The following is a 27,904-nucleotide window of genomic DNA, read 5'->3' as shown; positions in this document are numbered from 1 at the left end:
AGACTCCCTGTATGGCATGTTTTCATTTGTTTAACAGGTTGAAGAGAATTTACTGCTTCCATGTTTTAAGTTTTGAAATATATTTTCAAACATATTTATCTCTGAAATAAGCCTGAAGTCAGCTCTGGTTACATTCTCTTGTCCATTGGGGCAAAGTCAGAACCTCATTTCCACTTCTATAACTGCTTAAAAATTCGGATGTGCTAAAAAAAATTCTGCATGGGCAGCAGAATTTTACAAAGTGGAAAAAAAATCACATTCATAAAGTAAGCACATTCTGGTTTTTTAAATTAAATTCCTACAACTGTTCCCCACCCCCTATACAAATATAGAATAGGACAGTTTCAGATTTACACCAGTGAAAATGAAGACAGAATATAGCTCTTAAGTATTCAGTTCTATTCAGTACTGCCTGATCTGTCAAGGGTTTGCTTTCACTTCTTTCCCTTCCGGAGTAGAAGTACTCTGCTTGCCAAGACTCTGATTTTGTGGGTGGAGATAAATTCAGCCTTTGAAATGTACTTGGTCTGAGACAGAATCCATTTCCTGGACACTGTTGCAACGTTCCAACAGATTGAAATTAGCAGTTCTTTAACAACTTTTCCATGTAAGTACTTAAGTTTTCAAAGGCTTCCTTGAAAAGAAAATCTGAAATCATCTGTAGATTACTAATTGAAATTAACAATAAATGATCCTAAAACTCTTTTCCTGTCACAATTGATCTAAAGTTTCCTAAGTAACGTTTCTTTGAAATGAGATTTTATCCGTAGTGTCTAAAGGTTTTTGCCATATGGCTAATTGAGGAACTAATTCTGTTGCATGAAATTCCAGTGACTTCAGTGGGGCTTTCACCACAATAAGATTGCAACATGGGGGTAGATACAGAGAGAGCTTTCATATTACACTATTTGAAATGGGGGAAGATTAAAGCTCTTTCTTGTATGTTAACTGCCAGAGAATGTAAAACATTTCAAAGGTCAAATAGTTTGAATCTTCCCAATTTCCTGTCAAAGACAGAAGAGGCTGTTTTGCCAAGGAATGGATAAACATGGACAATACTATTGTTAAATCAAGGAGGTGTGCAGTGTATTCCAGTCTCATTTATAGTTACCATTATTGTAAAATGTGCACCTGGGGTTTATTCTTGTTACACTGGGAATGCGGTGTTTGTCTGTGCCCTTGATCTACTAAACGTACTTCAATCTTTTAGGGAATTAATACAAGTTTGGGTGTCCTTTGCATAGACGTTAAAGTGCCAGTGCAAACGTGGAGCACTTCATATGGTTCATTTTTGCTGCTGCTTTTCCTCTATGTAATCCTCCACGTAATCCTGTAGTCCTTCGGCATGCCCAGGTGCCCAGATGCAGGTTTCCACAAGATGTGACATACCAACCTCAATTATTTATTAAGGGTGTAATCCTATGTGTGTTTAGACAGAAAAAAATACTACAGCTCTCAGCTTCCCCAGCCAGCCATTGTGGCTGGGGAATGCTGGGAGTTGTAGGCCCTTTTTCTGTCTAAATATGCATAGGATTGGGCCCTAAATTTATTAAATGCCTCATTTTACAAAAACAGTACTAATAAGCTTACAATAAAATCAACAATCTAAAACTAATAAATAATGCCAACAGAGTGTAGAAAACAAAATCGGGTACAACCCCAAATCAGATTGTAGCGAGTAAAGTAATAAAATACTAACATGTTTAAAAATAAATTTACAACCTTAGAAGTCATTTAATTTTTTTAAAAAGCCTGGGAGAATAGGAAAGTCTTAGGTCGGCACCAAAAAAGAAAGCACTGCTGGCATCAGGCAAGTTTCTCTTGAGAGTCATTCCAGAGCTGGGGGCCCACCACTGAAAAGGCCCTTTGACTTTTTGCCACCCTCCAAGCCTCCAAATGAGAGGACACTTGAAGTAAGGCTTCTACAGATGATTTAGGCTCAGTTCAGGCCACATGTTAGTCAACACAGTGTGAATACTCCACCCAGCAGTTGAGTTTTTAGGGGGTTGTCCCCACACAACGTGTTCTAACTCCACCATTGTGTGACTGTGGGCTACCGTAGAATTGAGTAAAATCCATTGTGATCTTGAGTGACAGTCTGTCTACCCTCTCTCCTCCCCTGGTCCTCCCGATGGTATCCCATCAGCCATTGCTGAAAAATAATAATCCCCATGGCTCTCCTAGAGCTGCACTTGCTCCTTTTGCCACTCTTGCAAGGGAACTCTGTATCCAGTGGGAAAAGTCAACTCAATGCAATAACACAACGCTTGTGCAGGAACTCTCCTCTGCTCAGCATGGATATTCAGCGTGGAGTGTTTTCCAAAAAAAACCCTCCACCATTGGTGGAGTTTCCCCGCCGGACAACACATTTCTCAACAGCGGTGTAAAAACTCTCCTGTGGAGTTCTGAAACCACCATTGAGAAACATGTTGTCTGGCCTGAGCCTTAATGTATGGACAGGTACATCTGGGAAGAGGTATTTCATCAATGCAGCACCACAAGATGTAAAGCCAGTTTGGATGGCTTTAAAATGGGTTGGAAAAATTCCTGGAGGAGAAGGCTATCAATGGCTGCTAGCCCTGATGGTTATGTGCTACCACCAGTATCCGAGGCAGAAAGCCTGTGTGCACCAGTTGCTGGGGAACATGGGTGGGAGGGTGCTGCTGCTGATCCAGCATGGCACTTCTTTTGCTCTTAACAGCTGGGAATGACAGCCACTGGTGACTCAATAGACCTGGAAGTTGGGACCACAAAACCAAGAGGATTTTCAATGATCTGACAGACCATGATAAATACTCTTGGTTTTATGTTTAGCTTAGAGAGTTATAATCTGTGTTGGTCTGCCCAAATATGGAGGAAATATCATGCAAATGGACAGTACACAGATACATTTTGCAGCAATTTTTGGGTTGACAGAGGAATTTCTTTCAGTTCTCTGGTAATGGACACTGCTGCTGTTGTATCTATGTGCAGCTCAGTTTAGACATGATTTCTCTATGCTAGTGTGTGTGTCTCATCATGGGTTGAGACTGCTCACAAGAAGAAAGAATTAGCTGTGTGAACTAATGTGTACATTTACCCATGTTTTGAGTGCAAAAAATAGACATTGACTATGTTTGGATGATCATGGAGGGAAAATACGCAATGGAGGTTACCCATGGCTTGTTCTAGCATTTTGGGGTGGTTTGTAAATGACCCCAGCTGCCTATCCTCACCAGGTTTCAGATGCCATGGCAACCTGTGCCAAACAATGGTAATTATGATAATTAGGTGTCTTGTGACCAGCACCTGTGGGGAGGAAAAATAAGCCACCACGGCTTATTTCCCCTCTGTGATCATGTGAACCCGCTCATTAAATGGCTGGCTAGTGATTTAATTCTGTTAGCTTCTCTCCTGAACTCCCTTAGCCTTTATGCATGAGTCATGGCTGCCAGGATGTCCTGATAAACCTATGTACCAGTTGGGAGGTTGCAGAAATAGGATACAGATGATAACTTTGTACTGTGTTCTTGCAATTTATATGTGCATTGTTTAATGTCTGTTAAGAATTCTGGACACACAAATGGAAAGGAGATAATTTTTGGATTAAGAAAATTAATTAAATAACACTTCTTTTTTCTTGACTGGTTCCTACTTCCTGTCTATAGAGAGCTGTGTTTTTTCTGACACTGAATCATTTTTCACAATAATTCATTCATTTCTATACCACCCAGTAGCCAAAGCTCTCACACGATACAGCTACTTTATAAATAGATGCTCATAGACTATATTTTAAAGGATTATTAACAATAATTATATAAAGATTGTTAACAACAAGCAGTTAACAACAAGCATGACAATTATAGAAAGAAACTGATACCATTTGTTGGCAAAGGTTACAAATAAAAAATAAATAAGAGAAAGCACAGCGAATACATTCGCAATACAAGTTTTTGCTAGCATACTAGCAGAGAGTACCCACTGCCAGGTGTGACTGCACCCTTTCTTCCCTTGTCTTTTATAGTTTTACACTTGAACATGATATGTGATATGATTGCTTACTATCCTGTGATTGGCTTCTGTACTCTTCTAATCTCATCTCTTTCCATTTATTCATATTTGGTGACGTTTTGCTTACTTCTATAGCAACTTCTGAACTTGTTCTCTTTGGTTTTGATGTGTCTGGAGCATGAACCTTGTCGAGCAAGACATTGGCCTAATCCACACCAAGCAGGATATTGCACTATAAAAGTAGTATCAAAGCAGTATATAAAAGGCAGGAGCCACAACACTGATTTATAGCAGTATTGAAGTGCACTGACAATTGTCAGGGCCCATTGACACATACCATATACCGCTTTGATACCACTTTCACAGTGCTATATCCTGCTTCGTGTGGCTCCTGCCTTTTATATACCACTTTCATACCACAATATCCTGCTTGGTGTAGATTAGGCCATTTTCTAATGATGCCTTCTTTTCTCCAGATCAAGCAGCTTCTTGCCAGTAATATAAGTCAAAACAAGCTTTGGTTTGGGCAGTCTTTTAAGCTAGGCTTCTTTGATATGCCTGATATGACCATTGCCTTAAAATTGCCTACAAACTCTCCCCAATTAATTTTATTCATTGATCAATTAATTATATCATCTTTTGTGGGGGCTGCCTTAGCCACTCTAACGTTGCTGAATGTTGTGTCCACTGATGTTCAAACTTCACTGTCTGTGCTTGCAAGAATATTAAGCTGAAGGTTCAGGAGGAAATGATGAAATGTTAGGAAAGCAGGTAACTGTCAGCGAAGCAGTTGGGTGGGAGAGAGGAAGGGAAGCTAAGGGATAATCTCACTTAGGGCCTAGAGATGCATAATGAACAGATGTATCCTGCCGGCAGAAAGCAGAGGAAAAAGACAAGAGTTCTGGGTAACGCCTTAGCTAGACTTAAGGTTTATCCTGGGATCATTCCAGGATCCGGGGTCATCCCTGTTCATGTAAATGACACACAGGATATCCTGGGAGCAGGCAGGGATGACCCAGGGACGATCCCGGGTAAACCTTAGGCCTAGCTAAGGCCTTAGAAGCAACATGGCCAAGCCAGCCAGCAATAGTGTATAGTGGGCTGAAAAGCATTAACATGGAGTAAAAAAATATGGGTGGAAGATGAAGACTGTTGATGGAGGTCAGAGGCATGGACTTGATGAATCAGATGACAATCAGAAACTGAACTGGAAACATTTCAGAGATAAAAGGAGCTGCCCACCATGAGCAGGATACAGGTGGACAAGGGATGACCACAGTGCTGGAGGTTGATAGGATTCAGGAAGGCTAAGAAAGCAGCTATGGTGCAAGATGAATTCCCCATATTAATTTGAATTAACCAACCAACCCTTAATTACAAGTCTTTAACAATTTGATGAAATCATACCCAATACCCACATTTAATGGCTGTGTGAACATAATTACAATTTAGAATAAATGCTTCTCTCCAAAATCTTTAACCTGTACTGACATCTTTAGGGAGAAAGCCTTAATTTTTATTTAATGGAAGTGATTTCCCCCCAGTTCCCAAAAGGGGAGTGGGATGAACTTAAAACGAATCAGAATTCTAAAACAAACCCCACCCACCCCTTAGATGTCACCTTGGAGAGTCAGCAAAACTAGCCACTGAAATTATTCCTGATAAAAATCACATTGCTCAAACTTAAAAGCAGTGCCGACATTTACAGAGGAGCTCTGTGCCGGCTGGAAAAAAAACAAAACCCAACCATTTGCAGCAGTCAAGGTCTCAGTACAAAGTCTGATAAAAAATGCCGATATACTGTTTTAGTGTGCTTCTCCAGTATGCCTCCTCGCATAATGCTAACAGCTTGGCAGCTATAAATTTCTAAGCAGCTCTCATTGACACCGGAGAGCTACTGACATTGCTCTGTATCTTTGCATTTGCTTTCCTTTGTCCCTTACCCTACCCGTATTAGAGCCAAATAACTCTGGTTTTGTTGTTTTAGGGTTATTGTTTTTTAAAGTGGGTTGAGAATCCACCATGACTATGAGAAGCTTGCTCTCTGACCATCGCCATTATGTTGAATCTTTTCGTCTGTTCCTCGAGAATTCGACAGAGCATCAGTGCATGCTGGAATTCATTCAGAAGAAGCTGCCAGGCATAATATCAAGGTAAAAGCACAGATGTCTGATAAGGACAAACTTTTGATATGGTGTGTATACACAGAGTGTGTGTAGTTCAGCGTGTGCAATAGCGCTGGCTTTGCAAGAACTGCTGGAAAGTTCCACGCTGCCATTTCTCTCCTCTGGTTCCCCCACAAATATTTGATAGTGCCTTACTTCAGATATTTCCATTTCTCTCAGAGATAGGGTCTGCCTAGCGGAAGGCAGATATCATTGTTTCTTTGTATGTAAATATAGCTCAAGTGGAATGAATGCTTGTGCGAACTCACATACTGTACAATCATGAACAAGAAATCGTATGATTTATCACTACTTGGGATTCATAAGAAGTGATTTGATAACACTGTAGTTATTAAGCTACTGGCTTTATCTTTTGCACAAAAAAAAACCATTTAATGGTCCCATGCATTTATGTATTTCTTTTCTTTTTCATTTTTTTCAAAAAAAATCAGCTTATTAATGGGCCAGCATTATTATTAATGAAAAATTAAAGAAATCCATTGACAGCATGTTGGCCTAGGAAACCTGGGGTTGTATCCAATGTATTCCCCTAGTGCAAAACTTCTACTGCTAACAGTTGTGTAACCACTAATGGAACAATTACTCTTGTAATTTTCCTGCTAGTGTTACGTTAGATATAAACCATGAAAGCCCTTGCCACAACTGTTGGTCTATGTGTAGTGCTCTATGATTCCCTATAGGAGTGAATGACAATCATCCACATGTATGGGAGGGAAAAAAAGAGAGTACCATTTGGTACAGCATCGGGGTGTGGCCTTTAACTTCTTTCCTGCCCATCCTCATCCATGCTACTGAGATCAAGCCTGCTCCTATCTGCATAGCTCCTCCTCTTCATTTGCATAGAGTCATCTTGAGTCCGGTTTATTGGTCATACTAGAGTGAGACATAACATTGGGAAATGGCAGAGACGTTTCTAGATATGAATGCCATTATACTTCTTGAATACTTCTTTGACTTCTTGACTATTCTCAAAAGTGTAATTTTTTTCTTAGTATAGGTAATGGAAAATCTACAATCAATGTTTTAAGTGTCGGTGGTGGTGCAGGTGAGTAAAAGCATGAAGACATGGATTTAATTATTTGAGTTGTAGATGATTTATTCTCTATTATAGAAAGTCTGACTATAAGTGGCCATAATTAATAGTGAAAATGTTAACTCATATCCTAGTCTATAAGTCCACTCCATAAGTGTGTTTTGTTTACACCTTGCATCTTATTAATGTTGTTGACTTTCCCCCACAATAACATAAGGCGTTTAATGTGCTATAAAATAGAAAATGTGCTATAAGCAATCCATTTCCTTGAAAGGTTTAATTGGAAACTTAATGGTGAACATAGTGATAGCGTTTTTAAGGTAATTGTATTGGAGAGCTTAAATAATTCCTATAGCTTAAATTGAAAGTTCTTGATAATGCCGGCTGCCATATATTGAGCTCTGAAATGCCCCACAGCTCTTGTTTGCATATAAACAACTAAGTGAACTCAATTAATGCCGTAGATTAAGCTACAAATCAGAGCCATTTGGGTGCAGGGGAGGTTTAAAAATAACATGAGGGTGGTTGGTTGGTTACTTGCGAATAGGAAAAAAGTGTATAAACACTTTAGTGTATGGAAATGTGAAATTATTTTTTCTTTTTAAGAGGGGTTTTATATTACTATAGGCTTTTTTAAATTTAAAGAGAGGATACTATTTCTACCGAATACATGAACAAATTATGACATCAAAACATATTCAGTGGTTAATTATCTGTTTCACATCCCCAGATTTGGCTGTCGCTTAGTTCCAACAAGTTAAACCAATGTGTTCTGATATTTGAAGGTGAAAACATCTTTGTAAATAGAGCAAAACTAAAGCTATTTATCCTGCATCTGAAATTCAATTTCCATCCTTGAAAGCGTATACTCATCTTTATGCTGTGTAAACCTGAATAAATTTTAATTGGTTTACCTTTTCCTGAACAAATGGTTATTCAGTTGTTGATATGTTATATTTTTAGTAACTGAAAACTCCATTTTATTTTAATTTTTTTAGTCCACATTCTGATCACCACATTCTGATAAAGGCTATTGTATCTTCCTCGGTGCTGGCCTTACCTCATGATGCCTTGTTTTCTCTGTGAGACTCACCTTTCTCTCCTTTCAGCCTGATGACATTTCACCTTCTTTTCCCTGTGTCCTGGGACTCCTTGGGCTCTGAAATGGATCTTGGATTTACCTGAGACCAATCTACACCAGGGATCTATTTTATTAGTACTGCAATGTCTGAATCATTCACACAATACATGGCACACTTCTCAACCTGTTGTCCTGATGCTATTTCTCACTTTTATGTTTCCCCCCGTTTTTTCTCTCTCCCAGTTTCTGTATGCTACTGAGTTATGGTTATTCCAATCAAGCAGTATTATAAATCTTACTAGTGGGAGTAGGTTCAAAGCTGTAGAACCTGTTTTGCAACATCCCCCTACTTTCACTTTTAACCTTAGGTGGGGGTAAGGGAGTGTGTGCAGGAAATCCTTGATTATCCTCTGTTTCCTCTCCTTCGGAGGCTAATTTTCAATGTACACCTACAGAGCTTCACAGCTGTGAATAACCACACAACCTCTTTATTTTAAAAACTGCATTCGTGCACAGCTGCAGAGGCACTTACCAGACTTAAAAGAAACATGAAACAGCAGCATGACCTCCTACCTGTCCTGCAATTGCAGCATTATGCTTGTGGCATGTGTTTGTGCTAGAAATACGAATGATAAAGCTTATGTGACCTTTCAAACTCCTCTTACTTCTCTTCCAACTGCAACAGTATGACTTGGTGTGTGGCACCTGTCTGCCTTATAAACATAGTGGATACTGCACTATATTTATTAACATGTGAGCCTAGAACACAATCACGTGTGAAAACAGTACCGGCACAGTGATGTCTTGGAAACAAAAGGAGCTTTGGGCTTTGTATTAATGTGCTTCTAGTCTTGATATTGAGCTCCATCACACCAGTGATTTATCACACTCTTGCCATGCCTGGTATGTGTTTTTGTAGCATGGTACTCACATGACATTGTCCCTATCCTGTTCTCATCTTGCCTCTTCCCCTCCCTTTTTCATCTTATTTTGGAGTGGGGAAAGTCCAAGTTCCCCCTTCCGTGCACAATAAAGCTGCTCCTCCATCCTGTGTATTGCTGCCCTTGAGCTATATCAGACCATCACATTTATTTTTGTTGGGTGTGTGTGTGTTGAAGGGCAGTCTCGCTGACAAAAGAGGAGGGTGGGGCAGTCTTCTGCTCAAGTGCTCAACCATCAAGGGGGAGGGAGAGAGAATGCCTGAACACCCCTCAGAGAAGGCAAGTGAGGCCGCAGCCACTGCCCATGCCCGGTCCAATTCAACTCCATGGTTCTTACTCCACAGTAGGCATGGCTAGGTTTTCTGACCAGAACAATGTCGGCTTCCTATTGCCATGCCAACGTTGACTACAAACTTCTCCAAAACCTAGTTGTAATACTTTCTCTTCAATTATATTGTTTAATATGAACTTAAGAGAAAGCATAGTGTGTTGTTTTACTGTAATTGCACCGTTTCAGCTGCTGTACTATTGTATCTGTGTAGAAATAAAAAAAATTAAAAAATATATATAAAAAATAACTGCAGGGAGAAAGGTAGGGGGTGGAGTGGGAGATTTCTCCAGCACAGTAGCAATACAGGTGAAAAGGTATATAAGCTGAAACAGCAACAATGCACAGATGTGGAAGTGCTTAGTGCTAGACTCACTAAGGAAAAAGAGGGGAAAACCACTGACTGAAAGCAGGAAAAGAAGGAGGTGTGATGGAGCTCATTAATACAAGCATAAAGAGTCTTGTTGGGGGAGAAGTGGTCTGTGTACAAAATAGGTGTGTATTATATCTCATGTAAGGGCATCTGTGTACAGGTGGCAGGGATTCCCTTCAAAATGCTTGCAAGTGGTGTCCCAGCCTTTCCCCTGTCTGGGCATATTTGGAAAATTGTGGCTTACACACAGTTGAATTCTTCAAACGTTGTGATATGAATCTGTTTTGTACAGAAGTGGGTCTACCCAAGTACAAAATGTCTTCTGAGAAGTGACCTTCTGCCTCCTATCCCTATATCTCTCCATTTGTTTTCTTATCCTTCATTGTCCCCATTTCCCTACTTACTGGTGTCCTTCACCCTTGGTACAACACATATTTGCCCTTTCAGTTGATGAAGTTACAGCCCATTTCTCCTCAAGATCTGGCTTATTTATTTATCGTACTTTTAAAACACCCAATAAGCAAAGTTTTCTAGGCATTTCTTTAGTAGAGTCTTTCCAGAACCTTCCTAGAGTCATGCTCCACTCCATCCTTACTTGTCTAACAAGAGCAACAACTAAAGTCTTCCCACCCAGTTAAGTAGCTAAAAATGAATGCTTTGGGGAAAACCAGAAGTGGATTTGTGTGTTGAAAAGCTTGTGTGCCTAATTTTGGTACTGATCACAATTTCCTGGGCTGTGCCTGTGCTCGGAGTACTCTGCTCCTTATTCTTAGCAATGTGTCTCTTTGCCTGAACAAATAGTTTGTATCTGGCTCCAGTTGGTGAACCTCAGAGTTTTTAGTAACAAACCAACAAACCCAAATACACACTAGATCCCATAGCATGAAGTCTACCCACCATTTTGTTAGGCTGCAGCTGGTATATTGTGAAGTTATAATTGAATAGAGATAGATGATCATAACAGGTATGCAAATGTGTTTTGAGTCCTAACTGGGTTTACAGAAATCCATATTGAATTTTGAGTCAAAAGCAGTGAAGCAATTGGGCTGCTGTATTAATTAGTCTGTTAACTTTCTTTTTGCTGACTAATACATCTTTCCATTGGTCTTGAGTGGTGGAAGGAAATATTTCTTCACCCCCTGTCTTTGATTACTAAACATATTCAATAACCTGTTGTGCTTGACTGTACTTAGATCAGGGCCCCACGTGTTTCACATACTGATTACTATGATGCATGTATTATAGCATGTTTTTGTTTATGAACTGTCATTTATCAGACATGACAGATAAAATTGTCACATGGGCAAAGTGCCAGTCAGTGGTAGGTTGTGATATGATTGTTATGCAACATTCCATTTCAGTCACTGCTGGGTGACATATTATTTCATTTAAAAATATGTTAAGTATTATTTATTAAATAACATATGTAGATTCTTTATTGAATTGTCAACTTTCTCCCTCTTATTTGTGCCCTAGGAGAAATTGACCTTCAGATTCTCACAAAATTACAAGTTAAATATCCTGGAGTTCTTATTCATAATGATGTTATAGAACCAAGTGCTGAACAAATCATCGACTACAAAGGTATAGTTAAGACTGTGGTTTATGTTTTCTTGAGGTTTGTGATGATTTTAACAGCTGATTTCTAAAACATTGAGCACAAGATAATTTCTCAGATAATTTGCCCTTTTATTATTGTATCAGTTTTATGTTTGTCATTCTGTAAAGAAATAGTTGGTGTAATGTTTCTAGGGAGCATTCATTTGCCACAATTTCATTGCAAGGGAATAGCTATTCTGTGATTCTCAGCATGGCAGCAACACAGAGGCACTTTTAATCCCTTCTGAAGTGGCAGTAAAAACAGTACCCAAGTAAAGTAGTTGTTGAAATGAAAGGGAGAATGGGCTGCAGCTGTTTGACAAGGTAGGCTTGAAGTCACCCTGAAACTGAAGACAACTTCACAAATACTGGTTTTCCTATATGGACAGGGGGACACACACACACACACACAGAGACACACACACAGAGTGTATAGTGCCAATTCTGATGAAAGCACACATCTGTTTTGCATGTATGTTCATAATGAAAAGCTGTGATTGGAGGTATACATGGCAAAGAAGAAGACAATTCCATTTAAGAAAATAGTTATGTATGAAGTGGGACAGAGCTATATTGTCTTCAGTAGGGTGACCAGATGAAAAGGAGGACAGGGCTCCTGTATCTTTAACAGTTGCATAGAAAAGCTGCAGGTGCCCTGCCCTCTTTTAAATCTGGTCACAGTATAGCTCCTACAGCTTTAACTGTGGTGATGAAGAGGGAATTTCACCAGGTGTGACATGCATACAAATGCACCTGCTGAAATTCCCTTTTCTATGCAACTGTTAAAGATACAGGAGCCCTGTCCTCCTTTTCATATGGTCACCCTAGTCTTGAAGGCTTTCAAAACTTCCTTGATGGTTGGCCCAATTCTGAGTTTTGATTCAGAGAAGCTGCATTGACAAGCATTAGCTTTCTTCCCTACTCTTCATTTTCCTGATGTCTCCTCACAGACTGTCTAGTGATTAAACAGAAGCAGACTGAGCCAGATTATTTTCAATGCTGATATGGATTACTGCTCAATGATGTCTGAGTTTAAAATAGCAAATTAGATTTGAACTGTGGTCGTAGAGGCTAGAGACTGATAAATGCAAGAGGCCTGAATAACGGCTGCAGCATTCAGAAGTGGCAGCCTGGGTACAACAGGGAATGCAAAAGGAAGAGAGATAAGCACGGGCGGAACGTTTCTCATCTATTTCTCAGGGATGTATCAGACTCGGAGCCCTGAGAAAAGTAACACTTTGATTTGCGGTGTTTAGTTGGAGCTCTAACGATGCATAGCATTCTGAATGCTTTCTGCATAAAAGGTCAGGACTTCATGCTGATGTAAGTGCCCAAAACAGTGAAGTCGTAGTTGAAATGGGATTAAAGTAGCAGGGATGCAGGGACCTCATTTTCTCTCTTTCTGAGTGCTTTCTGGGCAACAACGCAGCCACAACAGTTGGGACAGTCTTTGGCTCTGAAGCTATTGGGCTCCAGAGGTGCAGCAAGGATTGTCTGTCTGCACTGGAGATTAGAAAAACATTGCAACCACCTCATTCAGTGTTCAGTGCTCAGGCTTCAAACCTGCATAGACATAAGAACTGATTTCATGAGGAGTTGAAATGGGACACAATCGGATTAAATTATAGGCTGGTTAAACGTCCTTTGGATTTAGGGGGATCAAGAGCCAATTTCATATTGTATGAAACCATTTTAGATATAATCTAGCCAAGGGTAACTACTTGTAAGATCCATTGTGATCAGTGGGTTTATCACGGCCTTAAATTTCTCCCATTGAACACAATGGACTTTATAATGTTTTGCTTTGTCTCTTAAGTATGGCTTACCTACAGTTTAACTACTATCTTAAGGCATTTCTTCTATCACATGGGTGAAATGCTGCCCATCCTATTTATGTTAAATCTAAAATGTATGCCCAAAATCCAAGTTCTAGATATAAAAACAAAAAGTAGACATATTAGCAGTTTGTTCCTCCTTATTGGATTCATCAAGGATGGAACTGGAGACAGATTCTGAAACTGTCATAGGACTTATGCAGGCAAAATTGCTTCCTTCACATCTCGGTTTGCTCCGTTAAAGCAAGTGAATCCACCGAGAGTGGAAGGAGGCCGCCAGCAACTCAAGATTGGCCCTGCCAATGACACCAATGTCATATTTTAAAAAATATATGGCTTTCAGCTGCTCTAAAATTTGAAATGGAAATTTATTCCATATTTGCAATTGAGATAAACCGTGAAGCTATCATATTTTAGAACGTGTTGCAAAGACATCAAACCTCGAGAACATAAAGTTTACTTGGCACAAGGAGACTTCGTTGGAATATGAAAGTCGAACGAAGGCGAGCAAAGAGATGAAGAAATGGAGTTTCATCCACATGATCCAGGTAAAAGGTTGCATTGCACATTGCCACAGAGCTGTTGCTGAGACCTTATATTAATGTGTTACCTTTCATACTAGAAAGTCACAGACCTACTCCAAACCCTTGCATCTTATATGGCTTGTGATTTACAGCAATTACTCTGTGCACACACAAACACACATACACCTGATTGGTTAGCTAGCTAACTAGCTATTTGTTTGTATACAATGGGCCAAAAGGCCGTGCAGGGCTATCTGGCAACGTGATTTCTCAGCCAGTAAAGCCTAGGGCACAATAAATAACAGTTGGATCCAGGCTTGGCCTCTAATAAGGGCTTCTTCTGTTTTGTAAAGGAAACCAGGATCCAGCAGTGGCTTTCTGCTAGAGAAAGGTGCTACAGTAGGTGGCACTTTTTCAGCAATTCCCCCTTCAGTCCATAGCACCACTCCCCACTTGCTTTCTGAACCTCCTGAGCAGCTTTTCAAGGAAGTAGGAATCAGAGAAAATTTCCCTTGCCAACCTATATCAAGCATGGGGAGAACTCTGCTGATCCAACCCTCTATTTTTAAGGTGCCATAAGATTCTCTTGAGGGTTTTCATTTGAATGCATGGAACTGCTACTCTATGTCCACTACCCAGGCTCATTCTGTCATGGTGAGCAATCTCCTAACAGTGCAAAACCCTCCCAGAGAGCTCAGAATAGACTCATTCTGTTGCTGCTATTTCAGCTAGCTATGTCAATTTTCTCTGGGAGACATTTCATGGAGGTACTTAAAGAACAGGTAAATCTGCACCAAACAACACAAAAATGGCATTACAAGTTATTCTATGCTAACTCTCCCAATTCTCATTACAGAATCATAAGAGTTAAAATGGATCATTTAAGTCCTCGAATCCAAACTGCTGCTCAGTGCAGGAATCCAGTTTAAAGCATGGCTGTCCAGTCTCTTCTTCAAAATGTTTCCTGGCTCTTTATTATTTATTTATTTATTTATTGCATTTCTATACCACCCAATAGCTGGAGCTCTCTGGGCGGTTCACAAAAATTAAAACCATTCAAAGTCTAAAACAACAGTATAAAACCATAATATGAAATACAATATAAAAGCTCAACCAGATAAAAACAGCAGCAATGCAAAATTACAAATTTAAAACACCAAGTTAAAATTTATTTATAGACTGTTAAAATGCTGGGAGAATAAAAAGGTCTTCACCTGGCATCTAAAGTCATATAATGTAGATGCCAAGCAAACCTCCTTAAGCCCTTGGATCTATAGGGAAATCTAAAAGTAATTTTTTGAAAGGAAAAAGATTACATGCTAGCTCTAAACACTGCGGAAACAGTAAAGGGAAGTAAAAAAGAAATAAAGGCCTGCAACTGCTTCTTACTTTTTGCACTCTGTGTAACTTTTCTAAAACTAGCTCCACAGAGTGATAAAACTGTCTGGCTATATCTGCCACACTGACTTCCTGACATCAAATGGCCTGAAAGATTTGAAGGAGTTCCATTTTTACATACTATTACAAGAAAATGTGTGCAAAGCTTAATTTAGAAAGGTAAGTGCAAAGCTGTCATTTACATTAGCTAGTGCACCTGGAGAGTAGAGACTGATACAAACTAAAAATAAATATTTATGTATGAAGGTTGTTTCTACCTGAACCAAAAATAGAAACATTCATAGAAAGGTTTTTGTGAAGCCGTTTTACATTAAATTGTTTCTGATTTCTAGATGCTGTATTATGTAAAGGACATCCCAGCAACCATTAAGTTCTTTCACCGCCTTTTGGAACCAGGGGCCAAACTCCTCATTATTCTTGTTTCAGGTAGATACTATCATGTACACATTTTATGCAGTTTGAGGTGTAATTTGGAAATGCTTGAATTTGTGACTAACTGTGAATGTGTCTGTTTTCATCATGGGTCACATCACCATACTGACTTAACAATTATGTTACATATAGGTTTAAAAATAAGACAAAATCACTCAAATGATTGGCCATGGTGGTACAGGCATTGGTAACCTCAAGATTGGATTACTGCAATGGGCTCTATGTGGGGCTGCCCTTAAAGCTGCTCCGGAAGCTGGAGTTAGTGCAGAATGCTGCAGTTCAGTTGTTGTGAGTGGAGAAGGAAGCAACAGACACCAGAGCCCAGAGAGGCCGAGTAAGGGGTGGGACCAGCCTTTATAGGCTTGGCCCGCTCCTGCCTCATGTGGCCCATGTGTGCAACACGTGAGGCCTTTATTCCCCTCCTCCCCACCGTAACTACTGCTTCTCCCCCTCACGCCGTGCTGGCCAAGGGGGATAAACGACTTGTCTGGAGCTGCCCCTTTCCAGCTTGTAACTCCTCCGCTGAGGGAACTGCACTGGCTGCCTATTCGCTACCGGGCCAGGTTTAAGGTTCTTGTACTTTGTGTAGAAAGCCCTAAACAACTTGGGACCAAGACACCTGAGAGAGCGCCTTCTCCCCTAACAACCTGCCCGGTCACTTTGGTCATCCAAGGGCATGCTCGTGGTGTTTCCACATAGACCCATCCTCTGATTGGAATCCACCAGGGGAAGAGCCTTCAGTGTGGTAGCCCCCCTCCTATGGAATTACCATCTTTCTTCGATTCTAAGACGCCATCGATTATAAGACGCACACTAATTTTAGTACCACCAACAGAAAAAAAAGCTTTGATTCTAAGAAATAATAAACACACCCGCGATTCTAAGATGCACCCCATTTTTAGAGATGTTTATATGGGGGAAAAAGTGCATCTTAGAATCAAAGAAATACGGTACCTGTCTCTGGAGGTCAGGCAGGCACCAACTTTGTATTCCTTTTGGTGCCTCTTGAAAATGTCATTGTTCCAGGAAGACTTGCCTTAATGACCAGCCATGGTTCATGGTTTGCTTTTCAATTTGCTTCTTTTAAAAATCTATTTTAAGGTGTTTTATTCTGTTTTTATTTTATCTTATATACAACTCTGAAGTTTTGAATGGGAAGCGGTATATAAATATTGTAAATAAATAAATGCCAGGCATGACAAAACAGCCCATCTAAAACTAAACAAAGAAGAAGCCACTTGAGCCTCCCTAAGGAATAGAGTTCTGTAGTAAGTGTGCTGCCACTAAAAAAGCCCTGTCCCTTGTTCCAACCAGTTTAACCTCTCTTGGTGGTAGGACATGTCAGATAGCTTCCAAAACAGATCTTAAATTATGGGCAGATTTATATGGGAAGAAGCAGTTCATCAAATATCTTTGTCCCAAACATTTTAGAACTTTACTAGCTGATATGCTTGGTGTTGCTCGGGTCTGTGAATAATGTTTATAACATTTATCTCTACCTATAAAGCAGATGTGTGTGTCACATATGTCCATAAATGTTTACCCACTTCCACATATGGTACTGCTTTAACGCTGTTCACCCAGACAGGACTTCATGTACATGGATCAGAAAAAATCTAAAAACAAGATTCTCAGGGCCTTTTAATTAAGACTGCAATTCACTAGGAAGCTCCATTGAATGCAGTGGGACTTATGTTCAAGTAAGCATATGCAGAACCATGCTGTTAAACTCATATCTGAAAGCTGGGCTCATTTCATTCCTAACAGGAGGAATAAATGGTTTCCCCCACTATAAGGCTGAGGCCACAAAATAATATTCCAGGACCCACCCACCCCCCAAAAAAATGCTAGGAGGAGGACATCTTACAGAGCTCAGGATGTTTAGCCAAATGGGGAAGCTTTTCTACATTCGTATTTAGGCTCTGTAAACTACACCTTACTCCCAATATCCTACTAATGTTTTTCTCGTGGCATTTTAAGATTGTTGTTAAACAATGGACAGCGCTCCATTATCTTTAACAGTTATATAGAAAAGGGAATTTCAGCAGATGTCATTTGTATGCATGCAGCACCTGGTGAAATTCCCTCTTTATCACAACAGTTAAAGCTGCAGGAGCCCTGCCTTCTTTTGTATCTGATCACTCTAGTATAGCTCCTGCAGCTTAAAGTGTTGCGATGAAGAAGGAATTTCAGCAGGTGCTACATGCATACAAATGACACCTGCCTAAATTCCCTTTTCAATACAACCATTAAAAATACAGGAGCCTTGTCCTCCTTTTCTTACAGTCACCCTACTTAGAGCAACATCCTATATATGTCTACTTGGAAGTAAAACCCATTGATTTCAATGGGGCTTACACCCAGGCAAGTGGATATAGGATTGTATCTACATAAAAACTCTAGAGAGATAAATGACTATTTCTGATTTATGGATGTCAAAGTTGAGTTGAAGATCAAGCTGAACAACAAACAGCCAATGTTCATTGTTGGCTGGGATCTGAACCTTGATCTCCAAGGTCCAAGTCTACTAATGTTGTCCACTAGAGTATATTGTCTGTCTCAGCTTTAAAATGCCTGTCAAGTCAAATAATTCATGTATGATTTGTCTAACCCCCTGACCCAGATGTGCAAATTCCTTGGACATTTTAGCTACTTTCCCAGCTGGTAGACTTTCCCGTAAGGCTATAACTCACCATCTGCTACACTGAAGTTTGGGGATGTTGCTTCTTGTTGGGAAACGAGGGCTCAGAGTTCATGGCAAATTTGGTGTCACTAGGAATAGTTTTGCCCCTATACATGCTGAGAATCAGGCTGTGCTGAAATATTGGAGCTCATTTGCTGGTTCCTAGTTCTAGGGCTGTAATGGAGTGATGTGGATCACAGAGATGTGTAGCAGGTATATGGTGCATTACTGAAACATTGGAAGAATTCACAAAGTTATCAAATAGCTTTATGAATTTCATAAGATGCAATGGCACAAAGTCACAACAAATGCTACAAACAGAATAGGCACATCATCTAAAATCTTAACTCATGCAGGGAACCCAGTTGCCTTGAATGAATCCATTAATCTGCTATAGGTTTTTCAGATTGGCGCTCATTGTAACACCTGACTGCATTTGGCATTAAGCAAATAGCTACAATGGCGCTCTGTTGTGCTATTTGGCTGGCTCATTTCCCCTTGTTTACTGCCCATTTTGTTTGATATTGAGATACTGCTTAAAAATCCCATCTTAAGTCGGTTGTATTTGACACCTGAGTGAGAAAGTTGTGATCGAGTCAATTGAAAAATGGAATAGCAGAGGAAGTGATATTTATGCATTTGTTTGGATACAGTACCAAGAGAGCAGAGCAAATTGAACATACTACACATGGCAGGATTAGTGCTTAGTTCAAATCCTATGGGTACAACCTGCTACAGTTAAGCATTTTCAGGTTTCATTGATTTTTGCATCTGTTGTACTCCTATGTTTGTTGTGTGTAGCATAGACACTGTTAGTGAAGAACCAGAAGCAGGGACATGGAGACAAGAGCATAGGTGGAGAGGAGGGTAGGTTTGTCACTACGGGTTGCAATGCTACTACCATAAAAAGCGAACAACAATCATTGTGGCACCCACAGAACGCAACTGAGATCGTGTCTGTACTATGATAGAACCCTTGACTGGGTATGAATATGTGATTTCTCTTGGTTCAGGAGCCCTTTTTGATATAATAATATGTTGAACAGGAAAGAACACAATTCTTGACAAATGCTTAATGCAGCCATGGTCAAATATTGTCCTTAAAGCTGGTCCTCTGAACTAGGTTTCTCCTTACATTGTGACCTTCAGCCATCAAACTGCTCCTGCTTCTAAAATAGCAGCTAGGGTAGGGTTTATATAAATGGCTACTTCAGGACCAGACATAGGAATACCTAAAATACAGGAACAGTTCAGTGGCACACTTTTGTACGAACCACAGATTATGGATTATGAATTAGACACAGTAGAGAAAGCGCTCATCACATTGAGCATGGTAAAACTGTTTCTGGACTGCATCTCTTCCAATTTCCGTTTCTGAATGCTCTCCCTCACACATAGAAATTGCATACTCAACAGCAAAGTCTGAAGAGAAATAGATGCTTAATACTATATTTCAGAGTAATTAGGTATATGTACCCACATAAAAAAGTAAAGTGAGAATCAGCTCTTAGACAAATTTGATGTTTCTAATTGACATTCTCCCAGAATGGATTGACACTCCTGAGGAGAAATGGGTCAGTTCATGACACAAAGAAATCATTAATGGGTGAACTTTCCCTGACCTGATTCAGGATGGTTCCAGTTAAACTGTTATTAAACAAAACTATTTCACTGTAATTATTATTATTATTATTATTATTATTATTATTATTATTAATTTATTTATTTATATAGCACCATCAATGTACATGGTGCTGTACAGAGTAAAACAGTAAATAGCAAGACTCTGCTGCATAGGCTTACAATCTAATTTGTCTCCTATTTCAAATCTGGCTCTGTCATGTACCTGACACTTTCCAGCTCTCCTTTCTCCAATTTACTTTGCAGAGGGAAGGGTGTGAGGATGTAACTGGAGGGGTTTGTGGAAACCATGGCCCTGTTTGGATGTAATGGTAGTGTTGGGAGGCAATTTCTGGGTTAATTACCTTGAATTGTGGGGTGCACACTGTGCATGAGCCACTTCCAGTTCCAGCAACAACCTACGTATGCGGCATTTATAGGATAATATGTGAACACAGGCACTTGAGATTGTACATGGGTTAAGCAATCCCAAGTTAACCCAATAACAATCCATGGATTCATTTGGGGTTATTTAACTCAGAAACAATTCCAAGTGCCCAGGTTTGGACATCATAGAAACAACCTTCAAATGCTGCATTTGTATGTTATGGCTGGTGATCGGAAGTGGCTCACACACGGTGCATATCCCTGCAATTTGTGGGTTAATTAATTAACCCATGAATTGCCAACGAATGCCACCATTACACCCAAACAAGGTCTATTTGTTCAGTGGAAGCGTGGACATACTTAGTGCCTGTGACCATCCAGGCTTCTGCGATCCCCATGTGCCACTTTCCCCTTGCCTGGGTAAGTTTGGGAAAGGGGTGAAGGAAGCAGCAGAGAATAATTTTCATGTCAAAGTCTAGTAATAACAAAGGAGATGAACATGAGCAGTAAGGCAAGAGTAGTAAGGGAAAGGGCTATCAGTGAAAACACAGAGCTAAGTGGATGAGACAGCTAAGAGAATAAAACTACTAGGACTAAGTGAAATAGGAAAGAATCAGAAGAAGCCTTTTTTTGAAATAATACTCCCCCTTAAGTAATAAATAAAAGCAATGTGCACCATCCACCAAAACATCTCATATGAACTCCCTGTTATTTTTGTGCAACTCTGTTCTTTTCAGTGGTGCTGCATGCCCCGGGAGGAGTTCCCATGGATCATGCTCAGTGTGATTCCTCTGTAGAATAATAGGAAACCTTAATGAGACCTTGGGAGTTGAGGCTAAGAAGTGTAAAACACATGAGGAACCTGGACACCATCTGAAGGTTTCAGATCCTGCTTGTCAATGTGACTGGGGCAGCTAGGAAGAGTTATGTAATGTTTGGTTTGGGTTTTTAAGATAATAGCCTCCCCACACATTCAGTTCACAACAGAGCCTTGGAAAAACAAAAGTAGCACCATATGTTGCATCTACAGGGAGCGATTATAATAATGTGCCAGTCAGGTAAGGTATAATTGCTCCGTTCAGAAATGGCATTGAGTCACAGAACACTGACACCAGCGCATTCCCTGCAATTAGTGCTCTGCATTCATTTTCCGCCAAGTGGAGAAGGGTGTGGGGGGAGAAAATACACAAATTTGTTGTGCAGCATCGATTCTAGACCGCTGGAGTGTTTATGTTTCAGAAAGAAACTGTTTAAAGATATACTGCTTTCCAAAAAGGCAGGCGACTGGCTTTATTAGCAATGGGGATTTGCAGTCATACCTCTCAGCAAGCCCTCATTAGTCTTGAATTTATTGCTTTCCTACCCATTGGGGCTGGTAGCTTTGGCCTTTTATAAATGATTCACATCAGAAATGCTGAATCATGCCACCAAGGGTACCAAATAAATGGATTAGCCTGGTTTCACTTCCCACTGCTTCTGCTAATACTTTTCTCTCTGTCTCTGCGGGATCTTATCTGTGTACCTTATGCTAGTCTTCAGTAGATTTTTAAAAGGATAGCTCCCTTGTCACTGTGGGATGCAATCTGACTGGCCTGAGGTTGCCAAATGTTCCTTGTATTTTGAGACATCCCATACGCCGGAACTTCACAGATGCACAGAATGTAATGGAGGTCCCTTATCTGAGAAGCCTGCCATTCCATCCAGCTTCTCGGAATAGATACCAAAGTTCTGTGATGTCTTGGCTTGCTTGCTTCTCTCTGGCCTGCTTTCAGTGCAATTGTTTGTCTGTAGCCTGGCATTTCCTTGCAGCTCAGTCTCAATGCTAGGGGATGTGTACTCAGGCAAGTCGCCTCTCAACCAAATGCTATGGAAATGGATGGGATTTTAATTAATCATATCTGAGGCTGTAGTCCTGTGCATATGTGCTCAAATGAGAAAACTTACATAGGATCTGGCTGAATATCTCATTCCTTTGCTTTAATGGCCTTCAGCCATGAGTAATTTGGAGGCTGACGTCAAAAAGTTTGTTTGTTTTTATAACACTTATGTCCTTGTTTTTAATCCCCAGAATAAGCATTTCCAAATAATAATAACAATCATGCATAAAGTCCTTTATAAAGAATAATCAGTGCAGAGTATATATTAAAACCCATCAGACTTCGTAATTTAAATTAAACACTCCGCCAAACTATACATTTGGCAGAGTATAGCGGCATATGTTTGCTGTTGGAACTGGTAGGTGAGACCTACATGAATATCAGCCTCTACATGCTTGCCTCTTAAGTTCTTGATTTGTTCCTCTTCCATAGCGTTATGAGAATTATTTATCCCAGAGCAGTACTATTTATGTTTTAATGATTTTGGAATCCACTTACCAGTAGCTTGTACAAACAGCTACATCTTCATGCATGTCAAAAAACTGGAAAAAATGATCTTGTAATATATAACCATGATTTGTTGGTCTTTTTCTAAGAATGTAGCAGTTAGCCTTCATTTAAATAAAGTGGAGTTTCCATGATGGGCATTTTATAAAGTTAAAGCACAGTCCTAACTTCTGCCAAAAGCCTACTCCGAGGTGATTGGGATGGGGCAGACAAAGAGTGACTCCAGTGGGGCAGCCCATCCCCCAATATACCCACAGAAAGCCTGTGGGTATAGGCACCCACTTGCCCAAGCTGTTGCAGGTTCAGTGGTATAGAAAGGAAATGAAATAAAATATATAAATAATTCTCCCATCCGTTTTAGTGTGTGTGTGGGTGGGTGTGGATTCAAAATACCATATATCTACTAGGCATGTTTTTATGGACCCCTTCCCTCCAGGTTTGGGCAGAAAATCTAGAATCTCAGAAGACAAGAATTCTAAGCTATGTAGTGCAGTCAAACGTCTGTTTACTTTGAAGTAAGCCTCATTGTATTTATTGGACTATTCCCAGTTAAGTGTGCATAGAATTTCAATGAATGGCATGAATGAATGGCATTTGTAAGAGGTCCTGTCCCCAAACGCATGATCAGATCCTGGGGAAAATGCAAATCTAAGGGCTTATTTACTTAATCACTTATCCTGCAATAACGTCTCCTTACTTCAGCCTCTGATTTGATTGCAGATTCAAAGGAGGAATCAAAAGATGGAAGAGAGTTAAACTAAAGTCAATAATCTCTGGCAAAATCAAAAGCTCTTGAGGAGAGAGGAAAATGGATGCTTTTTGCAAAAGCTTTCTCCACCCCCACCCCCACCCGAATGAAAAGTGCTGTCCTGGGATCAGGAGGGTGCCCAACCAGGAGAAACCTCCTATGCATGTTCCTATGCATGTTCCTATCACTCCCTGTCATATAAGTGCTTCAAAGGTAGCTCTGGTTTGTCCACTATTGAAGCAACTCACTCTCACTCTAGTCTGGGTGATTTGGAGAATCATCAGCCAGTTTCTGAGCCTTACCAGACAGGCGTTTTATCATACACTCATTACTGGCCACTCGTGGTTTTTTGCGGGTCCTTTTGCCAACACCGTCTGCCTCATGTGCATCTCCTGCTCCTTCTGCTCTGTTTTCCACAACAAAATAAGACCTGGTAAATCCGATTTATTTATTTATTTATTTATTTTGAGGCAAAACTTGCTGCTAGCGCAATGAAAACTGAATTGGCCATGTGGTTGTTGCTGCTTCCTCTTTCTTTGCTGTGTAACGAAAGAGGAAACTGTGCATCCCTATCGTGGGATAGAAAAGTGACAGTAGGGAAATGTGATTTCCCTCCCACCCACCCACCCCATCCAATGACGCTTTCTGATTTGGCATGCTAATTATTACAGCAAGTCAGACACTTCCTGAAAATTCTCCAGATCATCTAGACTAGAATGAGGACAAAACAGATTCATTTTTGGAGGTGATCAAGCAAGGGATCTGTATAGGTCCCAACGGAGTTCCTTCCCTGGTTGGCAGTAGACTATGTACATTCCAAAATGATTGCTTCATATCAAGGGGAACTTTTGGTCTGGAAAGGAGGAGGTAGCCTTGATATGTGGACATATAGGAGTTGTACTCTGGCCTTCTGTTGCTTGTGAAGAATTGCTGTGATGCTGCAGTGCCCCCAGGCTGACTGAGGACTGCTCAGAAATACAGAGGAAAGGAAGCGGGCTATATTATGATCTTGCCCCTATGAGCATAGATGTGCCCCTATGGTTTGGGGCAATGCTCCTGAAAAGGTGATCTCCTGTTGGTTTGCACATTGTGAAATGCTGAGGAAACATTGCTCAGGATTTGTGGCAGCTGCTGTTAAAGTGATATATCTAAAACATTGCCCAAAGGCATTTCACTACTTCAGCCTTTCTTGTCTCTGGTCTTATCTAGCACTGCTGGTGCCAAACTGATTCACCTTTCTCGTCATCCTGCCTGTCCTTCAATTCCTGTCCTGTCCAGTCCTGTGTACATGTGACAATTTTCATTCCCTTAAATCTCTCCCCAGAATTAATCTTTTCCAGGAAGGCTTTGAACCTCCCCCCTCCCGCTACATTGCAGGAGGGCAGAACCTTAGGCCCTGGATCAACTTAAACTGGCACCGAGGATGAGACTAAACTTTATACATTGCTCTCAGTGCAGACCCATTTATTTGGGTTGCATACTAGTTGAAATATTTTTGTCTTTACTTTTCATAGGCTTGTTACTCAAGGGCAGACCTCAGGCCCATGGGCAAAATCTGGTCCACCTGGGGTCCCAATCCAGCCCTCCAGGATTTCCCAGATGGGCACACCCAACCACCAATCGTTGGGTTATTTCCTGGAGTTTGTGCGGTCTTTCCCCATTCTAAAAGGTTGAATTCTCCTCAGGCTTAATTACTGGCAGCAAGAACTTTAAAGTATGTTGGTGTTTTTGGTGTTTTGCCTTCGGTCCCACCCACCTAAAAGCTTCTCCAAAATGGAGAACCTGAAAGAGGTTCCACACCTGTGCCCTATTGTAACTAAGGTGAAATTCCTGTAATGGGATCATCGTTCTACCTTGACCCTGACTCCATTTCCCTCTCCTCCCTCTGTTGTTCCTTTGTGTCTGGCACATGGACATTGGGGATAGAGATCTGTAAAGCCTGTTCATTGTAAAGAACCATTTTCATTGATGATGAGCTTTTATTTAAACGTTTGTAATGTGGTTTATTTGGCAGGAAGCAGCGGCTGGGCCCGGTTTTGGAAGAAATTCGGTCCTCGTTTACCTCTGAATGATCTTTGCTTGTATGTTTCATCCGCCAACATCAAAGAGATACTTGATGAGGCTGGACTGAAGTATCAGTCTCATGACCTTCCATCTGATATGGATATAACTGATTGCTTTACTGAGGGAAACAAAAATGGGGAGTTGCTGCTTGATTTTTTAACCGAAACATGTCATTTTAGTAAAACCGCCCCTCTCGACCTAAAAAATGAAATTCTTGAAGACCTTAAAAAACCCGAATACAGTGAAAAGAGAAGTGGCAAGTATTTGTTTAATAATAACCTGAGTGCAATAGTGATTGAAGCCTAAATATGTTTGACTGGATTTTCCAGAGATAGAACCACTTAACAAACTGTTTATTTTCATAACTTGTTAAATATTTCCTTCATTATTGAGTGAGACTTGGCGCAAATGTGTACATGATAAAACCATGTGTGGCTGCTGTTCTAAATGCTTAGCAATATTGTTATGCAATCACAATACTTCAATAGATTAAAACATAACTTGTGGAATTGCACATCATTATCCTTGTGCCATGGTTCTATAGCTGGATTTCGTATGCTGCAATCATTCATCAAAACTTGAGAAATCACCAGTCTATAGGCTTCTGATTGATGTAAAAGGTGTTGTAATGACCTTGAAAAGATGAATCCTTTACAGCTGCCTCAACAGTCTTTATAACACATAACTCAAATGTCAAAAATCAGTTCTGCTTCTACCTTTTAAAATATTTTAATCTTTAAAAGTCTGTAGGAAGGAACATGTGAACACAGGCTGGGAAGAAGAGTAGAAGAACTTTCATTACCAGATGAAGATGTGGGTTTAAAGACGGGAAGCACTGAACAAATGGCTGGCCAGTCATGCCTATTGAATCCTTCCGGTGGAAGTGGAGAAATCCAAGTAAAGGGGGATCTCTAGTTATGGTCATTGTACACAGTTCAAATAGTTAGTAAAAATGGAAATAGTAGGTGACCAGAGAGCCTGCAAATGTATTCCCACTATGCATATGATGTGGAATATGCATATGCATGTGTCTAATGTTCCATCGCACATAGAACATTTCCAGTTCCCTAACTCTGTGAATAGACCTTTAGATGGGCTGTTCATCTGTATGTTGCTATTTGAACATTACAGATATGGGAGACAGAAGATAGCACATTACATAGGCAATTATGCAACACACCTTTTGCTTCTATATATTTTGAGCTTCATGATGAGCCCTATTTGGGTTTTCAAAATCGTGCTATTTAAATCAATGCAACAGGAGAGCAGGGCCATGTACCCACTGTGGTGTCCAGGAATGTGCAAGTCAGCAAATCCAAGCTCGCTGAAATTCTCTGCATTCCATGTGGAAGCTCATTCTGACTCGAGTCCATATCAGATTGCAAACTTTGTTTCTTCCTTTACGCATGAAAACCCATGCATATTTTCATGCATGTTTCTCTAGCTAAACATATCAATTTGTACATCAGTTGTACATCAGTCAATTGCATCTTTGAAATTACAAAGTCCATTACAAATTTGTTCTCTCCTCTATCTCTTCTGCTATTTCCTTGGCTAAACAGCAGTATTACTCACTGTTGATCCAGTCAAATGTTACGCATCCTCAGCGGCTCTTTGCGTCCTTCAATTCTCTTCTGAAGCCTAATCCACCATCTCTCCCCACCTCTCTGTCTGCTAATAACTTTGCCTCTTTTTTCAATGCTAAAATCCAAACTATTCGCTCTGATCTTGCCAGCTCTGCTCCTCTTCCAGTTCCTGTTCCTCATCTGTCAGTTCCTCCTGCAAATTTCTCTGCGTTCCCTTCAGTCTCAGCTGATGAACTGTCTACAATACTACGCTCCTCGAAGCCTTCCACTTGTTCTCGTGATCCGATTCCTTCTCGGGTCTTTATTAATCTTATCCCTGCTATCCTCCCTTCCTTGCTTCATATTATTAATTTTTGTTTGTCCTCTGATTCATTTCCTTCTGCTTTTAAACATGCTACAGTCTCTCCTATTCTCAAAAAACCTACTCTTGATGTGCTTTCTCTGTCTAACTACCGTCCTGTCTCTTTGTTACCTTTTGTTTCAAAGATCCTGGAGCGTGTGGTCTACTCTCGTTGTCTTGATTTTCTTTCTAGTAACTCTGCTCTGGATCCTTTTCAATCTGGATTCCGTCCTTTGCATTCCACTGAAACAGCCCTTACTAAGATTACCAATGATCTTCTTATTGCCAAGTCTAAAGGCCTTTATTCTGTTCTTATTCTCCTGGACCTTACTGCAACCTTTGACACAGTTGATCACGATCTTCTTTTGGATT

The 27,904-nt window shown here is 40.3% G+C and overlaps 1 protein-coding gene across 1 annotated transcript; it reads left to right on the top strand.

Moving 5' to 3' along the window:
• Nucleotides 1-462: 462 nt before the first annotated feature.
• LOC134392339 (histamine N-methyltransferase-like) lies at nt 463-27,491 on the top strand. The gene is made up of 7 exons (XM_063116590.1): nt 463-607; nt 5,978-6,143; nt 7,169-7,221; nt 11,409-11,516; nt 13,784-13,914; nt 15,621-15,714; nt 25,557-27,491. Exons 2-7 carry the CDS (start codon nt 6,013-6,015, stop codon nt 25,910-25,912), a joined length of 873 nt encoding a protein of 290 aa, XP_062972660.1. The 5' UTR covers nt 463-607; nt 5,978-6,012; the 3' UTR covers nt 25,913-27,491.
• Nucleotides 27,492-27,904: the final 413 nt, after the last annotated feature.

This window comes from Elgaria multicarinata, chromosome 2 (assembly GCF_023053635.1).
Source record: "Elgaria multicarinata webbii isolate HBS135686 ecotype San Diego chromosome 2, rElgMul1.1.pri, whole genome shotgun sequence".
Lineage (NCBI taxonomy): Eukaryota > Metazoa > Chordata > Lepidosauria > Squamata > Anguidae > Elgaria > Elgaria multicarinata.
Note: the sequence above shows the minus strand (reverse complement) of the source record. Positions and strands in the feature narration are given on the sequence as shown.